General features: G+C 37.3%; 1 protein-coding gene across 1 annotated transcript in view; it reads left to right on the plus strand.

The window, feature by feature from the left end:
• The window catches only part of SMC5 (structural maintenance of chromosomes 5), a gene marked incomplete at both ends in the record, with an annotated part of 109689 nt that extends 97708 nt beyond the window's left edge, over window positions 1-11981 (plus strand). The window contains 8 exons of the mRNA XM_079705642.1: window positions 4657-4782; window positions 7461-7505; window positions 7950-8045; window positions 8537-8641; window positions 8857-8976; window positions 10332-10511; window positions 10591-10686; window positions 11838-11981. Coding sequence (XP_079561768.1) covers window positions 4657-4782; window positions 7461-7505; window positions 7950-8045; window positions 8537-8641; window positions 8857-8976; window positions 10332-10511; window positions 10591-10686; window positions 11838-11981 — 912 coding nt within the window. The remainder of the gene's footprint in view (window positions 1-4656; window positions 4783-7460; window positions 7506-7949; window positions 8046-8536; window positions 8642-8856; window positions 8977-10331; window positions 10512-10590; window positions 10687-11837) is intronic.
• Between the last annotated feature and the right edge of the window lie 10402 nt (window positions 11982-22383).

Here is a 22383-nt window from a genome sequence, read left to right on the forward strand (position 1 = left end):
CCTATTCTTCCTGTCCTACTGCATTTGAAACAAAAAGAAATCATTTCCTTCCTTCCTTCCCTCCCTCCCCTCCTCCTTTGGACACACTGCAGGTTGTACTAAGGAACCATTACTGCCACTTCAGGGTTTGTCTTTTACCCTGATCATGAAAACAAGTTCACAAAAGAAGACTGACACAAAAATTCAGTAGGGATTGTATTCGTGAAGGAACTTAGGGATAACTAACCACCACTGAGTTTGAAACTTCCTCAAATTTTTGGAAGGCAAATAGGGGAAAAAGGGTTCCAGACCCATAAAACATCTCCAGAGGTATGTCATTACCTTCTGGAATATTTTTATGACAAGTTAATAAGCTGACTGAATCCAGATATGGAGTGGACAGATGGATGTACATGTTACTTGGTTTTTTACTTTGGGCAGCGTTCCTAACCACTCCAAGCCTCTTGTCTTCAGCCATAGGTATTATGGTACCTAACTTGCAGGGATATTTGTGATAGTAAATTTAATAATATACATCATGATGCTTAGTGTGTGCCTAGCATGAAGCCCATATTTCCTTAAGAAGTATAGATTTACATCAGGATTAATATTACAAGAATTGGAAGTTGTTGAATTTATTTATCCTAATACTAAATTTAGAAATTCTGTGCTTTCATCTAATGTTCTTTCCTCTGCCTGCCTGCTTACTACTCTCCCACAAAAAACAACTTCAGAGGACTTTTTTCCCCCAATTTAAATGAGATATATATACTTGGCGGGAAAAAAATCCTTTCCCAAGTAAATAGTATTATTGTCACTGCTTCACTGTTTACTATTAGATTGATTGAAATAGAATTTGTAAGCTTGTATATTAAAACGTCAGTGAAGACCACTGTTTTCTAAACTTCAAATTCGACGTTAAAATTTTAAGCTGCTTAAAAAAAAGATTAAATACTTTTCATATTTCTAAAATACATGTGCAGTCCAATATGAACGAAAACTTACGGTTAACATTTGAATTTGAAATCAATTAAATTGGAATGAAGTTTGATTCTTTATATGAAAGGAAAATTGAGGAAGAAATGTTTTAATCTACAACCAGTTTTTAAGTAAAAGTTTATGCTACCTAGAACGTAGTTTAATTCCTTTCACACCAAAATGGCTTTCATTTTGTTTCACTCTTATTTTAATAAGTAGAATATTTACTGTGTTAAGTTTTATGTGCAACATACATTTAGTAAGAAATTCTGGGAACAATCTGATTTTTTCCACTAGAGGGCCCTCTTAGAGAAGGTTTTTCTTGTTTAGTGTCAAGGTATTTCTGTACAACTTTCATAACAATTGAACTTTATCAAAAGACTTTCAGAGAAAAGATAATACTTATTCATTTCTTTCAGGGTATGTACCTACAGAGTAATCTTTTCTGAGATGTTGGTGGGGGATGTTTTGTAAGTTTGCCATTTTCTCCCCTTATGTTTTACACAGATGAACTGTTTCTGTGGCCTTTTAACTGTTAAAGGCTAGATTCTATGAAGAAATGTAAATAAGCCCTTTTCACTAGCCTGAATTTACAGTGTTATCTTATATAATTGGACTCTTTCTCCACCCCACCCCCACAGAAAAACTCAGTAAGAATTATGGGGTGGGGGAAGAACAGGTGCTATGTGAATAGTGTCACAAACATGTATGTATAGAAACAACATCGTCTTTTTTTTTTTTTTTTTTTGGTTGCATTGGGTCTTCATTGCTGCGTGCAGGCTTTTCTCTCATTGCGGCAAGCAGGGGCTACTCTTCGTTGTGGTGCGCGGGCTTCTCACTGCGGTGGCTTCTCTTGTTGCGAAGCATGGGCTCTAGGCACAAGGGCTTCAGTAGTTGTGGCTCACGAGCTCTAGAGCGCAGTCTCAGTAGATGTGGCGCACGGGCTTAGTTGCTCTGCGCAATGTAGGATCTTGCCGGAGCAGGGCTCGAACCCGTGTCCCCTGCATTGGCAGGCATATTCTTAACCACTGCACCACGAGGGAAGCCCTCTGATGAAGATTTTATTAGACATATGCCACCAGACAGAAGGAAACTATTGAATGAGCTTTTGTCCTAAGCCCAGAGCCCCAGATATTCAGCTTGGGAATATTTCTTTCCCATAATGTTCTAATACTTCATTTTAGCAAGATCCAGAGGAATAGGAAGCAGGAAGAGAAGACTTTAGGAGTGTTTAGCTCTGTCTAGCTGTCCCATGTTTTGCATTTGCCTGAGTATAATAGGCTCTAGAGAGCAGAGTAAGGGTGACTGGGAGTCTTTAATTTTCTTTTATTTCTCTTGCTGTGTAGGGGCCAAGGAATCCATTCAAGGAAACTTTATATTATACTAACTGATCAGTATAAAGGCTTGCTTGCATTTTCAGATCAGTCCAGTATATATATACTTTTACTAACTTTTGTCTTAGTTTACTTTCTTTGCTGTCAAACTTGTGTGCATAAAAATTACCTCAGGGGCTTCCCTGGTGGCGCAGTGGTTGAGAGTCCGCCTGCCGATGCAGGGGACACGGGTTCGTGCCCCAGTCCGGGAAGATCCCACGTGCTGCGGAGCAGCTGGGCCCGTGAGCCATGGCCGCTGAGCCTGCACGTCCGGAGCCTGTGCTCCACAACGGGAGAGGCCACAACAGTGAGAGGCCCGCGTACAGAAAAAAAAAAAAAATTACCTCAGGACATTATTAATAATACAAATATCCAGGCCTTGGCCCCAGAGGTCTTAATTGAATAGATCTGGCTTGTGGCTGGGACGTCAATACTGTTTAACAAATCTTCCCTCTTGGCTTGTGGCTGGGACATCAATACTGGTTAACAAATCTTCCCTCTCTCTCACCCCTGCGCTGGTACTTTTTGTACAGACCAAAGTTTGATGAAAAGAGCAAGCTAAGACCTGTTTTCTTTTTCAGGAACCTAATCATTTGCTATTTCCATCTTAATATCTCTGAACCACATGTAAAAAAGGAGATAATACATTTCTTTAAGATGGTAATGAGGATTATATTAATTACCGTATAGGATGGGGGTGATAACCATGGTTGGCACACAGAAGGCATCCCATGATGCCCTTTGTTTTTTTTCTTTTTCTTTTTAACATCTTCATTGGAGTATAATTGCTTTACAATGGTGTGTTAGTTTCTGCTTTATAACAAAGTGGATCAGCTATACATATACATATACATATATCCCCATCTCTCTTCCCTCTTGCGTCTCCCTCCCTCCCACCCTCCCTATCCCACCCCTCTAGGTGGTCACAAAGCACTGAGTTGATCTCCCTGTGCTATGCAGCTGCTTCCCACTAGCTATCTATTTTACATTTGGTAGTGTATATATGTCCATGCCACTCTCTCACGTCGTCCCAGCTTACCCTTCCCCCTCCCCGTGTCCTCACGTCCATTCTCTACATCTGTGTCTTTATTCCTGTCCTGCCCCTAGGTTCTTCATGACCTTTTTTTTTTTTTTTAGATTCTATATATATGTGTTAACATACGGTATTTGTTTTCCTCTTTCTGACTTATTACTTCACTCTGTATGACAGACTCTAGGTCCATCCACCTCACTACAAATAACTCAGTTTCGTTTCTGTTTATGGCTGAGTAATATTACATTGTATATATGTGCCACATCTTCTTTATCCATTCATCTGTCGATGGACACTTAGGTTGCTTCCATGTCCTCCACGATGCCCTTCTTGTTACACATGAAACTTTTGCCACCTGGCTCTTGCCCACCTTGCCACTCTTATCTTTTACATGCTTACCTCTTCTCCAGCCACGTTGAATTTCTTGTTCCCTAAATAAGCAGGCCCTGGAGGCTTCCGTGGCCTGTACGTTTTAAATCACCTGTCCTGGGAATGCCTTCTGCTGCTCCCTCTTAGTAATTTATTTGTCCTTTAAGATCGTTCACTTGTCATAGCTTCTGTGGCCGCTCTGACCTTCCTCCATCCCTTGCCCACACCACACACATACTCTCTTTGCATAATTCCTCTTTCTTTTTTAATGTGAAAAATGGGGATAATAATTACTGTACAGTGCTGTGAGAAATAAGGGAATGTGTGTGAAGCACCTAGCACATAAGCTTTCCGTAAATAGTAGCTGTTTCTTGTATGGTAATTAATGACTTTGTGTATCTTCCTTCTTATTCACCTTTCTATGCTCAGTGCATAATAAAATACTGACATTTGATAGGTTCTCAGTAATTATTTGGTGAAGGAACAAATGGGTCCATGAATAAATGATTAGCTACATGAAAGGTGCTTGGAAAACTATCAAACATTATTTAAAGGTTCTGCTTACATTTGAATGCTGAGTATTTGGATATGAAGCCTACATACTGTATATATCAAATTTTATTAGAGTATAATTATACATAGCTAAATTAAACTTTCAGGAAAAGGCAGTTAAATTTAAATTTCAGAGCTCTTACAGATTCAAGAAATGCCATATTATTAACGTCCCGATATATTTGGAAGTTTAAGTTCAAATTTAACCTTTACAATAAAATCAGTCATGGTTTGAGATATGTTTTCAGATGATTTGCTTATCACAATCAGAATTCAATAATATATTTGATATAATGTGGTGGTTTAATAAAAGAGCCCTCTGATTTAACAGTAACATACAAATTTTCAAAATATTTCTTTTTCTTGTATTAGCAACATTTCATCGAGTTGGATGAAAGTAGACAGAGATTATTGCAGAAATGCAGGGAACTTATGAAGAGAGCCAGGCAAGTATGTAACCTGGGTGCAGAGCAGACCGTTTCTGAAGAATATCAGACAGTAAGTATAAAAAGTATATAACGCTACAAGCTAACATTTTTTTTTTTTTTTTTTTTTTCTGTTATGCGGGCCTCTCACCGCTGTGGCCTCTCCCCCTGCAGAGCACAGGCTCCGGTCGCACAGGCTCAGCGGCCATGGCTCACGGGCCCAGCCGCTCCGCGGCACGTGGGATCTTCCCGGACCGGGGCACGAACCCGTGTCCCCTGCATCGGCAGGCGGACTCTCAACCACTGCGCCACCAGGGAAGCCCCAAGCTAACATATTTAAGACAGTTATTTTCAAGCTTAAAGTGTGTTAGGCATTGTACTGGGCCATGAAAAACACAATGTGCCATAAAATATGAGATCCCCCCACCCCCCTGCCACCAGTTTTAAACTGAGTATGTATGTAAAGTAATTTTGCTCAACAAATTTTCTTCACTATACTCAGACTTGGACACCAGTCAGTCTTACTGCTTCATATTTAAGTTATTAAAACATGGGTATTATTTTGCAAAATTATTAATGCCATAACATTCATTCTTCCAGTAAAAAGCTTTTTTCCCCAAGCACCCTTTTAAGAGGTAGGGTCAGGAGATGGGTTATAGCTTTTCATGGAAACACAGTACCAGTAATTGATATATAAGGAACAGTAAAGAGAGGTGATATTTAGACAAACGAAGGCAAAATGAAAATGTTTTCCTGGAAATTAGGGTGTTTATTTACGGTTGAGTGGGAGCTGAATCTTTATGGCTGACATCTGTTGCTAAGGAAAGGAAAAAAAGAGCCTTTCTTTCTTTACATTATGCATATTTTATATTCTGACATATCATTCAGTTAGTAAAATGAGAAGATGCTGCCCTTTCTTCCAAGTTCCACCATTAATTAGGTAGCCCTGTGACCCAAAGCTTTATCTGACAGGTAGGAATAATACCTTGCCTACATACTTATTCTCTCAGAATAATGTCAAAGTAAAATTAGAAATAAAATTTTAAATATCCGGTATTTGTGTGGTTTTTAATTTTTAATTTCAAATGTTATCTATTTCAGTAAATAATGAAATATCTGCTAAAGACATAAATAGAACTGGAAATAAAACTTATTTGGATTATAATTTTCATATCCTCAAAGATTGTGCTTTATGTTATCAGACCCAGAAACTAGGGAGAATGGATCTGTTTGGATACGTAGTAGGGATTTAGTAGATATTTGTAAGACAATTGAGGGGCTATTGTTTCTAAAAATAAAACTTCTCCAGAATACATTGTGTTATAAAATAAGTAAATATTAATGCAATATCTGTACTAATTTTTTCTTTCAGAAAGTAGCATGATTCTATCCTTGATACATGGTACTGTTTTTGAAAGAAACAAGATTAGAACATAGTTCATGTGTTCATTAAAAATGTATTGATTACCTTCTATATATCACATGCACTGAACAAAACACACATACTTTCTTCTCTCTTGAAATTTATATTCTAGTCTGGAGGGTGGGGAAGACAAATCAAAAAGCAAACAGATTATGTCGGGGATAGCAAGAGGTACTAAGAAGAAGAAAACAAGGTAAGGGGCTAGCGTGTCAGGGAAGGCTCCTTTGAGAAGATACTATCTTAGATGAGTCTTGAATGAAGAGAAGAAATCAGCGAAGTGAAGGTTCGAGGGAAAAGCATTCCAGGTGGAGGAAACAGCTCACACAAAGCTCCTGAGGCAGAAGTATACTTGGCCTGTTTCAGTGGGGCTACAATTTATAATCCAAGCAGAAAGGAGGGCAGAAGCCAGATCCTGTAGGGCCTTATAGACCATAGAAGGAATTTGGGCTCTATTTTGAGATGGAATCCACTGAAGAATTTTAAACAGAAGAGTTATAGAGGTAGGACAACTTCAGTTTGTAAGAGAGCACTCCAACTGCTATATGGAAAATAAAGTAGGGATACCAGAATGGAAGCACAAAGACCATTTAGAAGATTATTGCTTTGGACCAGGCAAGAGATTTTCATGGCATGGATTAGGGTGGAAGCATTAGAGACAGAGCAGTTTACAGACTTGAGGCATCTTTTAATGACAGAACCAGCAGGACTTGCTAATGGATTTGAGTTGAAGGGTAAGAGAGAGAACCCCTAAATTTGTTCATTTACTGAGATGGAAAAGATTGAAGGACAAATCAGTTTGCTCAAATTGGTGGGGAAGGTGAGGAAGTTGAAGATTTGTGTTTCACCATCTTAAATTTGTCTATTAAAGAGTCAAATGAAGATACCAAGTGTTTGGCACGTGAGTTCAAATCTCAATGGACAGGTCAGATTCAGCAAAATATACTTAACAAATATCTGAAGCCCTATAGAAGTTGAACTGCTTTCCAAAAGGTTAGGGAAAAAAAGACAGGTTAAGATATTAGATTAATGCAGTGTGTTAGGATCCTTTTCAAGGTTTCAATATTCATTTTGTACATTGTAGTACATAAACTTTTGCAGGTTGTGGTGAAAAAACAATGTACTGCTTTGCCTCGCCCCACAATAAGGTAGCTCTTCTAATTTGTCTCTGTGGCATGGTCTCAGAAGATAGTACTGTGGTGAAATTCTACTGTCAAAGTAATTGGATTCTTAGGATGCTTTTATAGTTCTTCACAAGTACAGTAATAAAGTTCTAACTTCTTGCTCTCTTTCAATGCCCCACATATTCTGGACCCATTCTACCAATTCAGCAAGTACCCACCATTCCAAATGGACACAACTCCTCACCCCCCATGGTATGCAGTGCTCATTCTTTTTTCCAAGCTCCTGTCTCCCCTCTGCCTTACTTTTCCCTAGCCACTTGCTTTAAGGCCCAGAGATGGAATCTAGGCCTGAATTCTCTTACTCTCTTGTAGCTCCTGTAGCATGAACTGATACTTCCTTTCTCTGAATTCCATAACCCGTATGATATGTACTGCTTATTTTAATATTCAGCATCAATACACTGCCTAAGGTGTTAGCCCGTGTTATTAAGTATATACATTTTGTTTTCTTTTAAAGTATAAGCTTTTTGAAAGCAAAAAGCCATGTTTATAATTCCTTTGATTCCTTATTGTGTGCTAGCATGCTGTTCAATGCATAGTAGATACTTACTTACTCAGCAGAATATTTTTCTTTTAACTATTTGAACTATTTTCACTGTACTGTCTATAATAATGGACAATATTTTTCTTCTTCAGGCTTTCCAAGATCTTCCAAACACCTTGGATGAAATTGATGCTTTATTAACTGAAGAAAGATCAAGAGCTTCTTGCTTCACAGGACTGAGTCCTACAGTATGCCTCTTTCCCTAATGCCCACTGCAGCCACCACCGTCACCACACCCTCCCCCAAACAGAAACGCATGCGCACGCATGCACGTGCGCGCGCGCGCACACACACACACACACACACACACACTTCCCTCCAGTACTTGCCTCCCACTCTGTACTGGAGCTCTTGGTAATAATAAGCTAGACAGCAGGAACAATGTGCTTTTAAATGCCAGATTCTGAATCTATTAGAATTTTAAATAGATTCTTCCTAAGGAACACAGTGTTCTGTGCCTTTTCTTTATAAAAAGAATACTTGGGCTAACCTGAAATACTGCAATGTCTATTTTTTCAAGGATAAAAGATGGCATTTTCAGTATGTTACAGGAACATAAATTAACTGCATACAAACAATGCAACAAAAGTGGCATTTTCAGTTAATGTTTTAATTGATGCAAAATTTTCTATAATTTTATCCTTTGATAGATTAATCTTAAAGATTTTTTTTCTGCCAGGTTGTTGAGGAGTACACAAAAAGAGAAGAAGAAATAGAGCAATTAACTGAGGAACTAAAGATAAAGAAAGTTGAACTGGATAAATATAGGGAAAACATTTCACAGGTAAATTATTCAACCGTTTTTTCTCATGTGCTTACCATTAATGATATGGGAATGTAGGATAATGCAAAATGAAATGATACATTGCATTTTTTCTTAGAAGCGTATGTTCTCATGATCAGATTGATATTGATATTAAATTTGTTTTATATAAAGTTTTGTATCAACGCAATGACACTTCTTTTTAAATTGTGTTTTTATATTGCCTTTACTTGCAGGTAAAGGAAAGGTGGCTGAATCCTTTAAAAGAGCTGGTAGAAAAAATTAATGAAAAATTTAGCAATTTTTTTAGTTCCATGCAGTGTGCTGGTGAAATTGATCTCCATACAGAAAATGAGGTAAAATTGCATTTGAAATGTTTCCTGGCAAGTAGTTTTAATTATATGCTAAAGGTACATGTAAATTGTTTATTTGCTCTAAAGTTATATCTGTGAAAATTTTGCTTACAAAAAAATTGTCCAAAGGAAGGAAAAGACCATATATGGGATTCCATCAGGCTCACTTTTTTTTTTTTTTTGGTGACATTTGAGATTAGTGACTAATACCTTACAAAGTCTTTTCATATCCAGTCTAAGTAATGGTTATTCAGGTGTGGTAAGCAAATGCATTGCTTTTTGAATCTACTACTCAAGTTTGAAGAGTCATAAACAAATTGGTAAACATAACTGAAATATAGTATAGTATCAGTGGTTTCCTTTTGATCAAAAATTTGAGTTCACAAGAAAATATTTAGAAATTTGGTACTAATTTCTTGAGCTACATTCATGCATTGCAGTTGTGGGTAAAATAAGATTTCCATTAAGAAATGTGTAAAGAGGGACTTCCCTGGCAGTCCAGTGGTTAAGACTTCGCCTTACAGTTAGGGGGTGTGGGTTCAATCCCTGGTCGGGGAGCTAAGATCCCACATGCCTCTCAGCCAAAAAGCCAAAACATAGAATAGGAGCAATATTGTAACAGACTCAATAAAGACTTCAAAAATGGTCCACATCAAAAAAATACATATTTTTTTTTAAATGTGTAAAGAGATGAACTGGGATGTGCTTCAAAATAATTGGGAAAGAGGAGTGGGTGGAGTTATAGATGAAACAAGATTGGTCATGTATTGATCATAGTTGAGACTAGTTGATGGTAGGTACATTAAGCTTATTTTAGGGTTCGAATTTTGTAAATGTTGAAATTTTTCCCTTATAAAGCAAGGTAGCACCTTTATTTCCCCTTAGGAACTTTGCCCCATGACTCCTTTATCTGCTTAGTGTGAGACATAAGGATAGCAAACATCATTTCACTTTAAGTTTTAGTAAGATATTAGACCTGCCATGAGAATTGTCATCTACATAGTGTGGGCTTGTTAGAAGGAAGGGATGTGTTATAACAAATATAATTTATAATATACTTTCTATGTACCAGACACTGTGCCAAGCACTTCTAGGTTTATCTTGTTTAATTCTCAGAACCATTCTATAAAGCAGAATGGTTTAAAACTGTATTTTATAAATAAACTGAAACAGTAAAATATTAGAACCACTTACTCCCTGCAAGCTCTAGAGGTCTCCAAGGATCTATTTAGATAAAACTAATATCATGAGGTTTTAAGTTCTTTACTCTTATAATTGATTCAGTCTATTTTCAAAAAATTGTATGAAATTACCAGAGAAAACTCTCACCTTTCATCAACTTTTTAAATGTTTTATAGGAAGACTATGATAAATATGGAATTCGAATTAGAGTCAAATTTCGCAGTAGCACTCAACTACATGAATTAACTCCTCATCATCAAAGTGGAGGTGAAAGAAGTGTTTCTACCATGTTATACTTGATGGCACTTCAGGAGCTTAATAGATGTCCATTCAGAGTAGTTGATGAAATCAATCAGGTATAGCTTATTCTTTTATTGGGTTTCACTGTATCTTGTAATAGATTTAAATCTAATCATTATTATTGTCATTGTTTAGGGAATGGACCCAATCAATGAACGGAGAGTGTTTGAAATGGTTGTAAATACTGCTTGTAAAGAAAACACATCTCAGTATTTCTTTATTACACCAAAGGTAGGTAATAAGTAACCTAAAAATACTCATACTCAGAAGTCCCTCGTGGCTAAAACATGTAGCATATGGCCCAGTATGTAAATATGAGCAGGAACACTCCCAAAATAGAACTAAAAAGATTATAGTAATATTTATATTATTAAAGGGGACAAGTTCCAGTGACATACTTAATCAGAAACCTTGTTATCAGAGGAAGAAACGTAGGAGGCATAGTATTATGTTCTAGAACTGAGATTTCCTCCATGCTTTTGGCACTTATTCTTCCTCTAAAGAAGTTTCTCTTTTAGCACTAAAAGATGACAGGAGAATATAAACCCTAGAACGCTGGTCCTTCTCATTTCTCCAGAAAGGTCTGTTTTGGTGGTGTGCTCTGCCCTTTTTTAATTCACCACTGCCACTGACTTGGCCCAGAGGCAGTCCTAAGTACCCCATGATCTTCATATATTAACTTTGGGGAAAAAAAAAAAAAAAGAATTATCTTCACAGAGAATTTTCCATAAGCTAGGACCGTTACAGTGGGAAATTTTCTTTTGTGGGTCAATTATAAAACTGATGTACAGTAATCAAAGATGTATTTATTAATGTAATCAGATTTTTTTAAACTAAAGTGTTCAATGAAGAATTTCATTGGAAATCCTGTCTTAAATTCAATTTTTTATTGAATAGTATAATCTGTCTTCTTTTTCCAGCAGATACCCTGTGGAGTAGCTAGATCTGTTAATTCCCTATTGTTTACCAAACATGTTGGCCTATAAACCAAACCTCCCTGTTATAGATACACTTTTCAGGCTACCAGTCTATCACAGTGCCTCACCATAGAAGTTGCTTGAGAAGTGTTTTGTGGATAAAAGAGTGAAAGTATCCTAGGAAAATTCTGGAGGACACACTTTTCCAGGGTCAACCTAAGAAGTTGTATGATCCCATTTGGCCTAGAGGGCTCCCAAGGCATGTTGATGATTCCTTAGGCCACGCTTCAGATGCGCTAATTCAAATGAGGATCACAGTCGGGCAGGGTGTATATTGAATTGAGAACTTAAGAGTTTCATTCAAATTACAAATAAAATAATATATTTGACTATACACATGTAAGGTTGGAAAGTTGTGCTTCTTAACGGAAAGCATTATATGACAGTTTGTTTTAACACTTACAGCTCCTGCAAAATCTTCCTTATAATGAAAAGATGACGGTGTTATTTGTCTACAATGGTCCTCATATGCTAGAACCAAACAGATGGAATTTAAAGGCTTTCCAAAGGAGGCGGCGCCGTATTACATTCACTCAGCCTTCTCAATAAAAGTAAAGGGCAAGAACTTTGGGACTTTTCTGTTAAATCCTGTATATAAGTGTGGCTCAACTGCATAAAAGTTAGATTCATTAAGACTAAAAGATCAGTTATTTCTGGAAACCCGCTATTAGATACAAATGGGTCGATGAAAAGAGACCATAATAACTTCTTTTTGTGGATCATCATCTGGTAGTAAAAATTAAGTCTTCTTGAGTCTTTAGCACTCTGACCATAAGTCATTGGGGTCCCCATTGTCTTCTTGAGTTCTTAGCCCTCTGACCATAAGTCATTGGGTCCCCATTTTTAAAAGTATTTGCTACTCAAACCAAAGGTACAGTGGAAGGGCTTATCAATTACAAGAAGTTTAGTTGACATGGTAACCCTGAGCTTTACTTGCAAAGTAATTTTAACTACTTTTAGAGTCTAAAGATGACTCTACAGCTTAAGTCACAGTTTCTCCCAGTGTTATATTTAATTTTTAAAATCTGATATGGAAATGTCTAATGTACAGTAATAATTTATGGCAAATCTATTCATTTCTTCCTATTAAAAAGATACCTTATCTCCACTAGGAAATGGAATTTTATGAGCCTTTAAAAAAAGTTTTATGAGGGCTTCCCTGGTGGCCCAGTGGTTGAGAGTCCGCCTGCCGATGCAGGGGACACGGGTTCGTGCCCCGGTCTGGGAAGATCCCACATGCCACGGAGCGGCTAGGCCCGTGAGCCATGGCGGCTGAGCCTGCGCGTCTGGAGAAACTTGATACTATAACTATATTGGTATCTCAAAGGAGGGAAAAGTATTGGGGTTCAAAAATGGTAGCAGGGCTTCTTTGAAATGCCTCAAGGTGGCCACTAGATGATGCAAAAAATGCAACCAAAAGATTGACAGAGAATAAAATCCAGTGCCGAGGGTTTTTAAAGAATAACCCTGTAAAATGTGGGTGAGGTTTTTTGGGTTTTGGTGGTTTTTTCCTTTTTTTAATTTAAAGTCAATTGTATTTTACATCTTAAATTTCTAAAGCATTTTCATAATTATTTTTAGTAAGATTTTTCTTAAGATTTCATATACTGGTTTCTACAATTTATATTTGAAATTTCTCAGTGTTATGTAAAGAGTGAGGAAAAGCATTGATTTGTTTAAAACCATAATGTTTTTAGAATCTAAGCTTATATAGGTCCTAAAAGTGTTGATCCTACCCCATTATCTTAGAAAATCTAGTTTAAACTGTTCTTTCAATGTGAATTAGATGAGAAAATTATTTGTTTATCTTTGCGTTATACTAATTAACAGTGCCAAAACAAATTCTGTTCTTTTAAATATTGTAAAATAACGCACTAGATCAAGGACATATCTTTGAACAATGGACTGGATCTGTGCCGGTAATAACAGAGTTATTTTTTTGACTTGGCAGCTTGACTAAATTGAAGAATTGCAGTCAATTTGGGTTTTGTATGTTCTTCTCTTTAAAAAGCTATTTTTTTCTTCATAAAAATTTTAAAAGAGCCTTCCCCTCTTAAACTAAGTCTAATGCATATACTATGAAAATATTTTAAAATAACATTTTTACTAGTGCAAACAACTCATGTAAACCTTGAAAACCTTGGTAACATATTAGTAAATGGATGTTACCAAATGTTTTTGTTGTTTAATACTTTGTTTTCCACCAAAGTATCTTTACTAATATGTGCTTGGTGTAGTTTGTTTATTGTCTGAGTTAGTGCCAGTCATCTTATTTCTGCAAAATGATTATCCATGTGAAAAAGAAGTTTAAAGATTAGGTGTGTTTGAAAATAAAATGGTCAACTACCTTTCAGTTTACATATGCCAATAATTATTCCATACCTTGTTTATAAGCATTTCTCTTTCTAGTGGACAAATACTTGGTTTTACATTGAATGCTGAGCTGTGAAGAATAGTAAGTCTAGCACATTAGTCTCAACCACTTGAAGCTTCACATATTTTCTGTAAAAGTTGATTTTAATTACATACAAATTGTAAAAACTTCAAATAAGTCTGATTTGATGAATAAAAAATATTTAAAACCCTAAGGTGCAAGCACGTATTTTTAATGACAAATCTTCATTGATTTGCCTAAGGAGAGAAATTAAAAGGTTTTTAGCATTAAGTAAAAGGAAAGATTTCTTGCTGCTTTCTAATTGTCTTTTGGACATGTGCTTATTTTCTTTGGAGTATGAATCTTAGTGTGTAAAAAAAATGTAATTTGAGGGAATTCCCTGGTGGTCCAGTGATTAGGACTCCACACTTTCACTGCCGAGGGCCCGGGTTCAATCCCTGGTTGGGGAAGTAAGATCCTGCAAGCTGTGCAGTGCAGTGAAAAAAAAAAGTGTAATTTTGTCCTGCTATTTGTGTGTGTGTGTGTGTGTGTGTGTGTGTGTGTGTGTGTGTGTGTGTGTGTGTGTGTGTGTAATTGGAAAAAAACTCTTTGTGGGAAATGCTACTTTGTTGGTAATAAATGCATATTTTCATATTCTTTTGGTGTATGTCATTTTAAATGAGAACTGTTTTTATATACTTTGAACCTTCATAACAGTCATCTTGGTTTTCAGATTTGCTGAAAAGTCTATTGAATGCTTACCATTTACAGAACAGTGTTTGGCTGTCCATATTCAAAAGGATAGAAAATGTAGTCCCTTGTCTGCCTGCAAGGAAATTAGTCTAAATGAATCAAGAAATAAAAGAAAAAAAGGTTTAAGCCACCCAAAGAAACCAGTTAGAAGGCAAGTATAAATATTTTTAGGTTGAAACCTTAGGTGGCCTGCAAGAGAGCCTTGAATATGTCATCTTTACTTATGTGTCTATGTACCTAGTTAAACTTCAGCCACCTTGTTACTCAAGAGGGGGAGGGTGAATACTGGGGACAAGCAGGAGTCTCTGCCACAGACCCAAGGAGATAACTGATTACCCTATGGCCTATTGACAGTGTTTTCAGAGAAAAGACTTGGTAGGTTTTCCATCACACTCATAAAAATCCAGTTGTCACAGCCTTCAAGATTTCTGCATATCTCCCCACTCTACCCTGATCTAAAATAGCATCCCTAAGCTGCTCAGCTGTGCTCTTACCCTGGTTTCTCTTCATAGCATTTATCACTACTTATCATTATGTATTTTGTTCCTTGTCTGTCTTCTTCACTAGAATATGAGTTCTCTGAAGACACAGACTTTTTTGTGTTGATTGCTACCTCCCCAGGACATAGAAAAATGCTTATCAGTACATAGTAAGCACTCAGTAACTGTAGCATGAATGAATGCCCTTTCTCCCAACACTGACAGATATCTGAGCATATTTATTCCATTATTCATGTAGTCAATCCTTATTTACGTGTACCACTGGGAAAGCACTATGCTGTGTATTTTGAATAAAAAATAGAGCCTGCATGATTCCACTGTCAAGAAACTTAAGTTTAGGGTAGAGATTCCGGTTCAAGATGGCGAACCCCATCTTGAAGATCTTGAACTCACCTTTTCCCACAGACACACTGAGTCTACAGCTACATATGGAAAATTCCTCTTTAAAAAAACCTAAAGGCTGGCTGAGTGATGACTACACATCAGGCAAGCAAGAAAATCACATCGAAGAGGGTAGGAGAGGCTAGAACACAAACTCACCATAAGCCCCACCCCTGGCGGGCCCCAAATTGGAAGAGAACTCAAAACCTGGAGCATCTTGATGAGGAGTGAAGGGCTTGAACCCCATATCAGGCACCCCAACTTTTAAGACCTACACCTGAAAGACAAGCCACAATCTAATTTTGATAACCATTGGGGCTTATGTCCCAAGACCCAAACTAGTGATCTGAAAAATGGCTCTTAAAAGGCTGGTGTGCTCAAACTCACCAACCCCAAGGCCCAGCTTAGAAGCAACATATCACAACCAGACATAAAGTGAAGAAGGCTCACCTGCTTGAACTGAAGCATCAGCCTTCCTGAGGGCAGGCATCTACTTTGACATGCACATCTGGGAGCTGGCTAGGACATTCTGGGGACAGAGACTGGCAAATGCTATTTTCATGCTCTGCCTTTGCCATGCTCCGGAGCACAAGTGTCTCTCAGGTGACAGCTTTCACATGGAACTGATGCTCTTATTTTGCTGGCCACTGCCTGGAGAACACCTCTTGATCTCCTAGCTCTGGAGGCCAGGGTAGCTTGTGTTCCTGGTCCCATGGGACTATAAGAATCAGTGTCACCAGAAAAGTCTGGTGCCCCAATTTTTGTGGCTGCTGCCAGCGAGCACCTCTATACTGCCTGACTCTGGTAACCACGGGGCCTATGCCAGTGGGTCCCACAGGACAATAATCAATGGAGAAAGTTCTTAAATAGCTACCATCCCCAGAGAATGGCAAGAGGCAACAGACCCAGGAGCTCAGTCTGTGCAGAAGGCCTATTAAAAATCATGGCTGCAGCCTGAGGGTCTGGGAGAGGAGGTACTATCTTCAAGTTCTCCCATTGCCATGCTCCAGAGTGCCAGTGTCTCCCAGAGGGGAGCTTTACACATGTCTGGTACCCTGGTTTTTATATCCGGTCCTCACTTTTTGCAGCTTCTGCCCAAGAGACAGCCCTTGACTGGCTGGCTGTGATGGCCAGGGGGGCTTGCATTCCTGGGCCCCACAGGACTGTGGCTATCACAGAGACGGTTCTTGGCAGAACACTGCACACAGAGCAGACTGAAATATACCCTCACCCCAGTCTTTCTGTGAAGTAGGCCTCTTGTCCTGGAGCTTTGGCCTGAGAAGCAGGCTTCAAACTTGGCACACATCGAGTAGCCTACACAAAGTTCTCAAGGGATATAGGCTATGGATGCCTTCCTGGTGCTCTCCCTCTGCCTTGCTCCAGCTTGCTGGTATCTCCCAAAAAAGAGCTTATACACTTGTCTGGAGCCACAGCTTTTTGCCACGCAGGGATATCTCCAGATTTCCTGGCTCTGGCAGCCAACAGGGTTTCCACTTGGAGTCCCACAGGACTACATACATTTCCATAGTATTAAAAGCTGCTGCCTGAGGATCTGGCTTCCTATCAGCCTGAATCTAGGTAGTGAGAACCTCCCCCTGGGACATGGACAGGTCTTGGCACACCCTCAACTACTAGGAGCTATTAACAATATAATACGTGCTTGGACAATCACAAAGGTTTGAGAGGAAACCAAAGGCTAAGGCAGGGTTGAACAACTTTCATCTGCTACACAAGGCCATTCCTTTAGGACTGAGAGAAGTGGTGGTTTTATCTACTGCACACGGAGTCAAGAAAACGAAGGAACAGAGGAATATGTTCCAAACAAAATTACAAGATAAAAGCTCAGGGGGAAAAAAGGCTTAATAAAATGGAGATAAGTAATTTATGTGATAAAGGGTTGAAAGTAATGATTATGAAGATGCTCAACAAACAGGGGAGTAGAATAAATGAACACAGAACTTCAACAAAGAGTTGGAAAACATAAGAAGGTATCAAATAGAAGTCACAGAGCTGAAGAATATAACTGAACTGAAAAGTACACTGGAGGGTTCAGCAAGAGACTAAATAATGTAGAAGAAATAATCAGCTAACTCGAAGACAAGGCAGTGGAATTCTCCCTATCAGACCAGCACGAGGGGAAAAAAATGAAAAAGAGAAGATAGTTTAAGGACTTAGGGAACCATCAAATGGGTAACATTCACATTATAGGGCTCCCAGAAGGAGAAGAGAGAAAGGGGCAGAAAAATTATTTGAAGAAACAATAGCTGAAAAGTTCCCTAAATTGAGGAAGAAAGCAGCAATCAGACACAAGAAGGCTAGAGAGTTCCAAATAAGAGGAACCCAAAGAGATCCACACCAAGACACATTTTCTTAAAATGTCAAAGGTTAAAGATAAGGAGAAAATCTTAAAAGCAATAAGAGAAAGCCAACTTGCTACATACAAGAGAATCCTCATAAGACTATCAGCAGATTTTACAGCAGAAATTTTGTAGGCCAGAAGGGAATGGCACTCTTTGAAAGTGCTGAAAGAAAAACAAAAAACAAACAAAAAAAACTTCCAACAAAGAATACTGTACCTGACAGTATTATCATTCAGAATTAAAGGAGAAAGAGTTTTCCAGAGAAACAAAAATTAAAGGAGTTTATCACCACTAAATTGGTCTTATAAAAATGTTAGTGGGACTTCTTTAAGCTGAAAAGAAAGGGTATTAATTAGTAACAAAATATATGAAAGAATAAATCTCACTGGAAAGATAAATATAGAAAAGGATTAATCACTTTTAAAGCTAGTATGAAGGTTAAAAGACAAAAGTAAAAATAACTGATTACAATAAGTAACACAAGATAAAAAATATAAATGTAATATCAAAAACATAGAAGTTGGTGGGTTGGAATAGAGTAAAAAATGTAGAGCTTTAAAGTGAGATCAGTCTTAAGTTGTTATTGACTTAAATAAGACTCTTACAGACATAAGCTGTTATATGTAAGCCTCATGGTAACAAAAGGCAAAATTTTGTAGTAGATAAATAAAAGATAAAGAGAAAGGAATTTAAGTCTACCAGTAAAGAAAGTCATCAAACCACAAAGGAGGAGAAGAAGATGAGAACACAGAGGAACTACAGAACAACCAAAAAACAATGAACAAGTGGCCATAAGTTCCTACCTATCAATAATTACTTTAAGTGTAAATGAACTAAATTCTCCAATCAAAGACATGGAGTGGATGAATGGATTAAGAAAAACAAGACCCATCTATATACTGTCTACAAGAGACTCACTTCAGATTTATAGACACACACAGACTGAAAATGAATCAGTGGAAAAAGATATTTATTCCATGCAAATGAAAATAACAACAAAAGCAGGGTAGCTATACTTATATCAGGCAAAATAGACTTTAAAACAAAGAATGTTATGAGAGACAAGGGCATTCCAAAACGATAAAGAGGTCAATCCAACTAGGGGACATAATATTTGTACACCCAACATAGTAGCACCTAAATGTAAAAAGCATATATTAAAGACCTAAAGGGAGAAATAGACAACAATACAATAATAATAGGAGGCTTTAATACCCCACTTATGTCAATGGATAGATCATCTAGGCAGAAAATCAATGAAGAAACCACAGCCTTAAATGACAAATTAGATCAGGTGAACTTAACAGATATATACAGAACATTCCATCCGAAAGCAGCAGTATACACATTCTTCTCAAGTACACATGGAACATTCTCCAGGATAAATCATATGTTAGGACACTAAACAAGTCTTAATAAATTTAGGAGAATTGAAGTCATATCAAGCATCTCTTCTGACCACAGCAGTATAAAACTAGAAATCAATTACACGAAGAAAACTGGAAAATGCAAAAATATGTAGAGATTAAACAAGATACTACTGAACAATCAAAGGGTCAAAGAAGTCAAAAGAAAAAAAATACCTTGAGGGACTTCCCTGGTGGCACAGTGGTTAAGAATCTGCCTGCCAATGCAGGGGACATGGGTTTGATCCCTGGTCCGGGAAGATCCCACATGCTGTGGAGCAACTAAGCTCATGTGCCACAACTACTGAAGCCCATGCACTCTAAAGCCCACGTGCTGCAACTACTGAGTGCACGTGCTGCAACTACTGAAGCCCGCATGCTCCAGGGCCCGTGTGCCACAACTACTGAGCCCACGTGCTGCAACTACTGAAGCTTGTGCACCTAGAGCCGTGCTCTGCAACGAGAGAAGCCACTGCAATGAGAAGCCTGTGAACCACAATGAAGAATAGCTCCCACTTGGCGCAACTAGAGAAAGCCTGCATGCAGCAATGAAGACCCAATGCAGCCAAAAATAAAGATTAAAATGTAAAAATTTAAGAATACATTGGGACCAAAAAAAAAAAAAAAAGAAACAGAATATACCAAAATTTATGGGTTGCAGCAAAAGCAGTTAAAGAGGGAAGTTCATAGCTATAAATGCATACCTCAAACAACAAGAAAAGTCTCAGACAACCTAACTATATACCTCAAGGAACTAGAAAAAGCAGAACAAACAAAGACCAAAGTTAATAAAAGGAAGGAAAAAACAAAGATCAGAGCAAAAATAAATGAAATAGAGACTAAAAAGACAATAAAAAAGATCAAGGGAACTAAGGGCTGCTTTTTGGAAAGATAAACAAAATTGACAAAACTTTAGCTAGACACACCAAGAGAAAAAAGAGGACTCAAATAAATAAAATCAGAAATGGAAGTGGTATCAATTATGTAATATAATCAATTATAATTGATACCACAGAAATACAAAAGATTAGAAGAGACCAATACAAACAATTATACACCAACAGATTGGATGATCTAGAAGAAATGGATAAACTACTAGAAACATACAACCTTTCAAGGCAGCTGTGAAGAAATAGAAAATCTTAACAGACTGATTACTAGTAACAAGATTGTATCAATAATCAAAAAGTCCCCAACAAACAAAAGTTCAGGATTAAGTGGCTTCATTGGTGAATTTTACCAAACATTCTAAGAAGAAATAATACCAACCCTTTTCAAACTCTTCCAGAAAATAGAAGAGGAGGGAACTCTTCCAAACTCAATGTATGAGGCCAGTATTACCCTGATACCAAAACCAGACAAGGATGCCACAAGAAAAGAAATTTTCAGGCCAATGTCCCTAATGAACACAGATCTAAAAATCCTCAACTAAATATTAGCAAACCAAATTCAACAGTACATTAAAAGGATCCAGTGGGATTTGTATCAGGGATGCAAGGATGTTTCAATGTCCACATTAACAAAATGAGTGGTAAAAATCATACGATCATCTCATTAGATGCAGAAAAACATTTGACTGAATTCAACATCCATTCATGATAAAAACTCTCAACAAAGTGGGGATAGAGGAAACATACCTCAACATAACAAAGACCATATATGACAGACCTACAGCTAACATCATATTCAACAGTATAATGCTAAAAGCTTTTTCTCTAAGATCAGGAACAAGACAAGGATGTCCACTTCCACCACTTTTATTCTACATAGTATTGAAAGTCCTAACTAGAGCAATTAGGCAAGAAAATGGAATAAAAGGCATCCAAATTGGAAAGAAAGAACTAAAACTCACTATTTACAGATGACAATACAATACGTAGAAAACCCTTGAGACTCTACCAAAAAACTGATAGAACTAATAAATGAATTCAGTAACGTTTCAGGATACAGGATCAATGCAAAAACTCTCTTACATTTTTATATCCTAATAATGAACTATCAGAAAAAGAAATGAAGAAAACAATCCTTTTTACAATTACATCAAAAAGAATAAAATACCTAGCAATAAATTTAACCAAGGAGGTGAAAGACATGTATACTGAAAAGTACAAAATGTTAATGAAAGAAACTGAACACAACACAAATAAAAATATACCCTGTGCTAATGGATTGGAAGAATATTGTTAAAATGTCCGTACTACACAAAGCCATCTACTAAATAAAATTCCTAACGAAATTCCAATGACATTTTTCACAGAAATAGAACAAACAATCCTAAAATTCGTATAGAACCACAAAAGACACTGAATAGCCAAAGCAAACTTGAGAAAGAAGAACAAAGCTGGAGGCATCACACTCCCTGATTTCAAACTAGAGTTGGCTCTTCAACAATGGAGGGGTTAAGGGCACCAACATACCACACAGTCATCTGTGTGTATAACTTCACACTCAGCCCTCCATATCTGCAGTTCCACACTGATTATGCAGTACTGTAGTATGTATTTAGTGAAAAATCCAGGTTATAAGTGAATCCATGCAGTTCAAACCCATGTTGTTCAAGGGTCCACTTATATTACAAAGTTATAGTAATTAACACAGTACATTATTGGCATAAAAACAATCACACAAGTCAATGGAACAGAAGAGCCCAGAGATAAACCCACACATACGTAATCAATTAATTTATGACAAAGGAGCCAAGAATACACAGTGGGGAAAGGACAATCTCTTTAAGAAATGACGTTAGGAAAAGTGGACAGCCACATGCAAAATAATGAAACTGGACCACTATCTTACACCATACACAAAAATTAACTCAAATGGATTAAAAACTTAAACATAAGACCTGAAACCGCAAAACTCCTAGAAGATAGATAGGTGGTAAGCTCCTTGACACAGGTTTTAGTAATGATGTTTTTAATCTGACACCAAAAGCAAAAACAACAAAAGCAAAAGTAAACAGGTTGGACTAGATCAAACTAAAAAGCCTCTGCACAGGACAGGAAACCAGTAACAAAATGGAAAGGTAACCTACTGAATGGGAGAAAATATTTGCAAATAATATATCTGATAAGGGATTAATATCCAAAATATATAAAGCATTCATATGACTTAATAGGAAAAAATACATATACCTATTTAAAAATGGGCAGAAGATCTGAATAGGCATTTTTCCAA

Source organism: Hyperoodon ampullatus (genome assembly GCF_949752795.1).
Source record: "Hyperoodon ampullatus genome assembly, chromosome: 6".
Lineage (NCBI taxonomy): Eukaryota > Metazoa > Chordata > Mammalia > Artiodactyla > Ziphiidae > Hyperoodon > Hyperoodon ampullatus.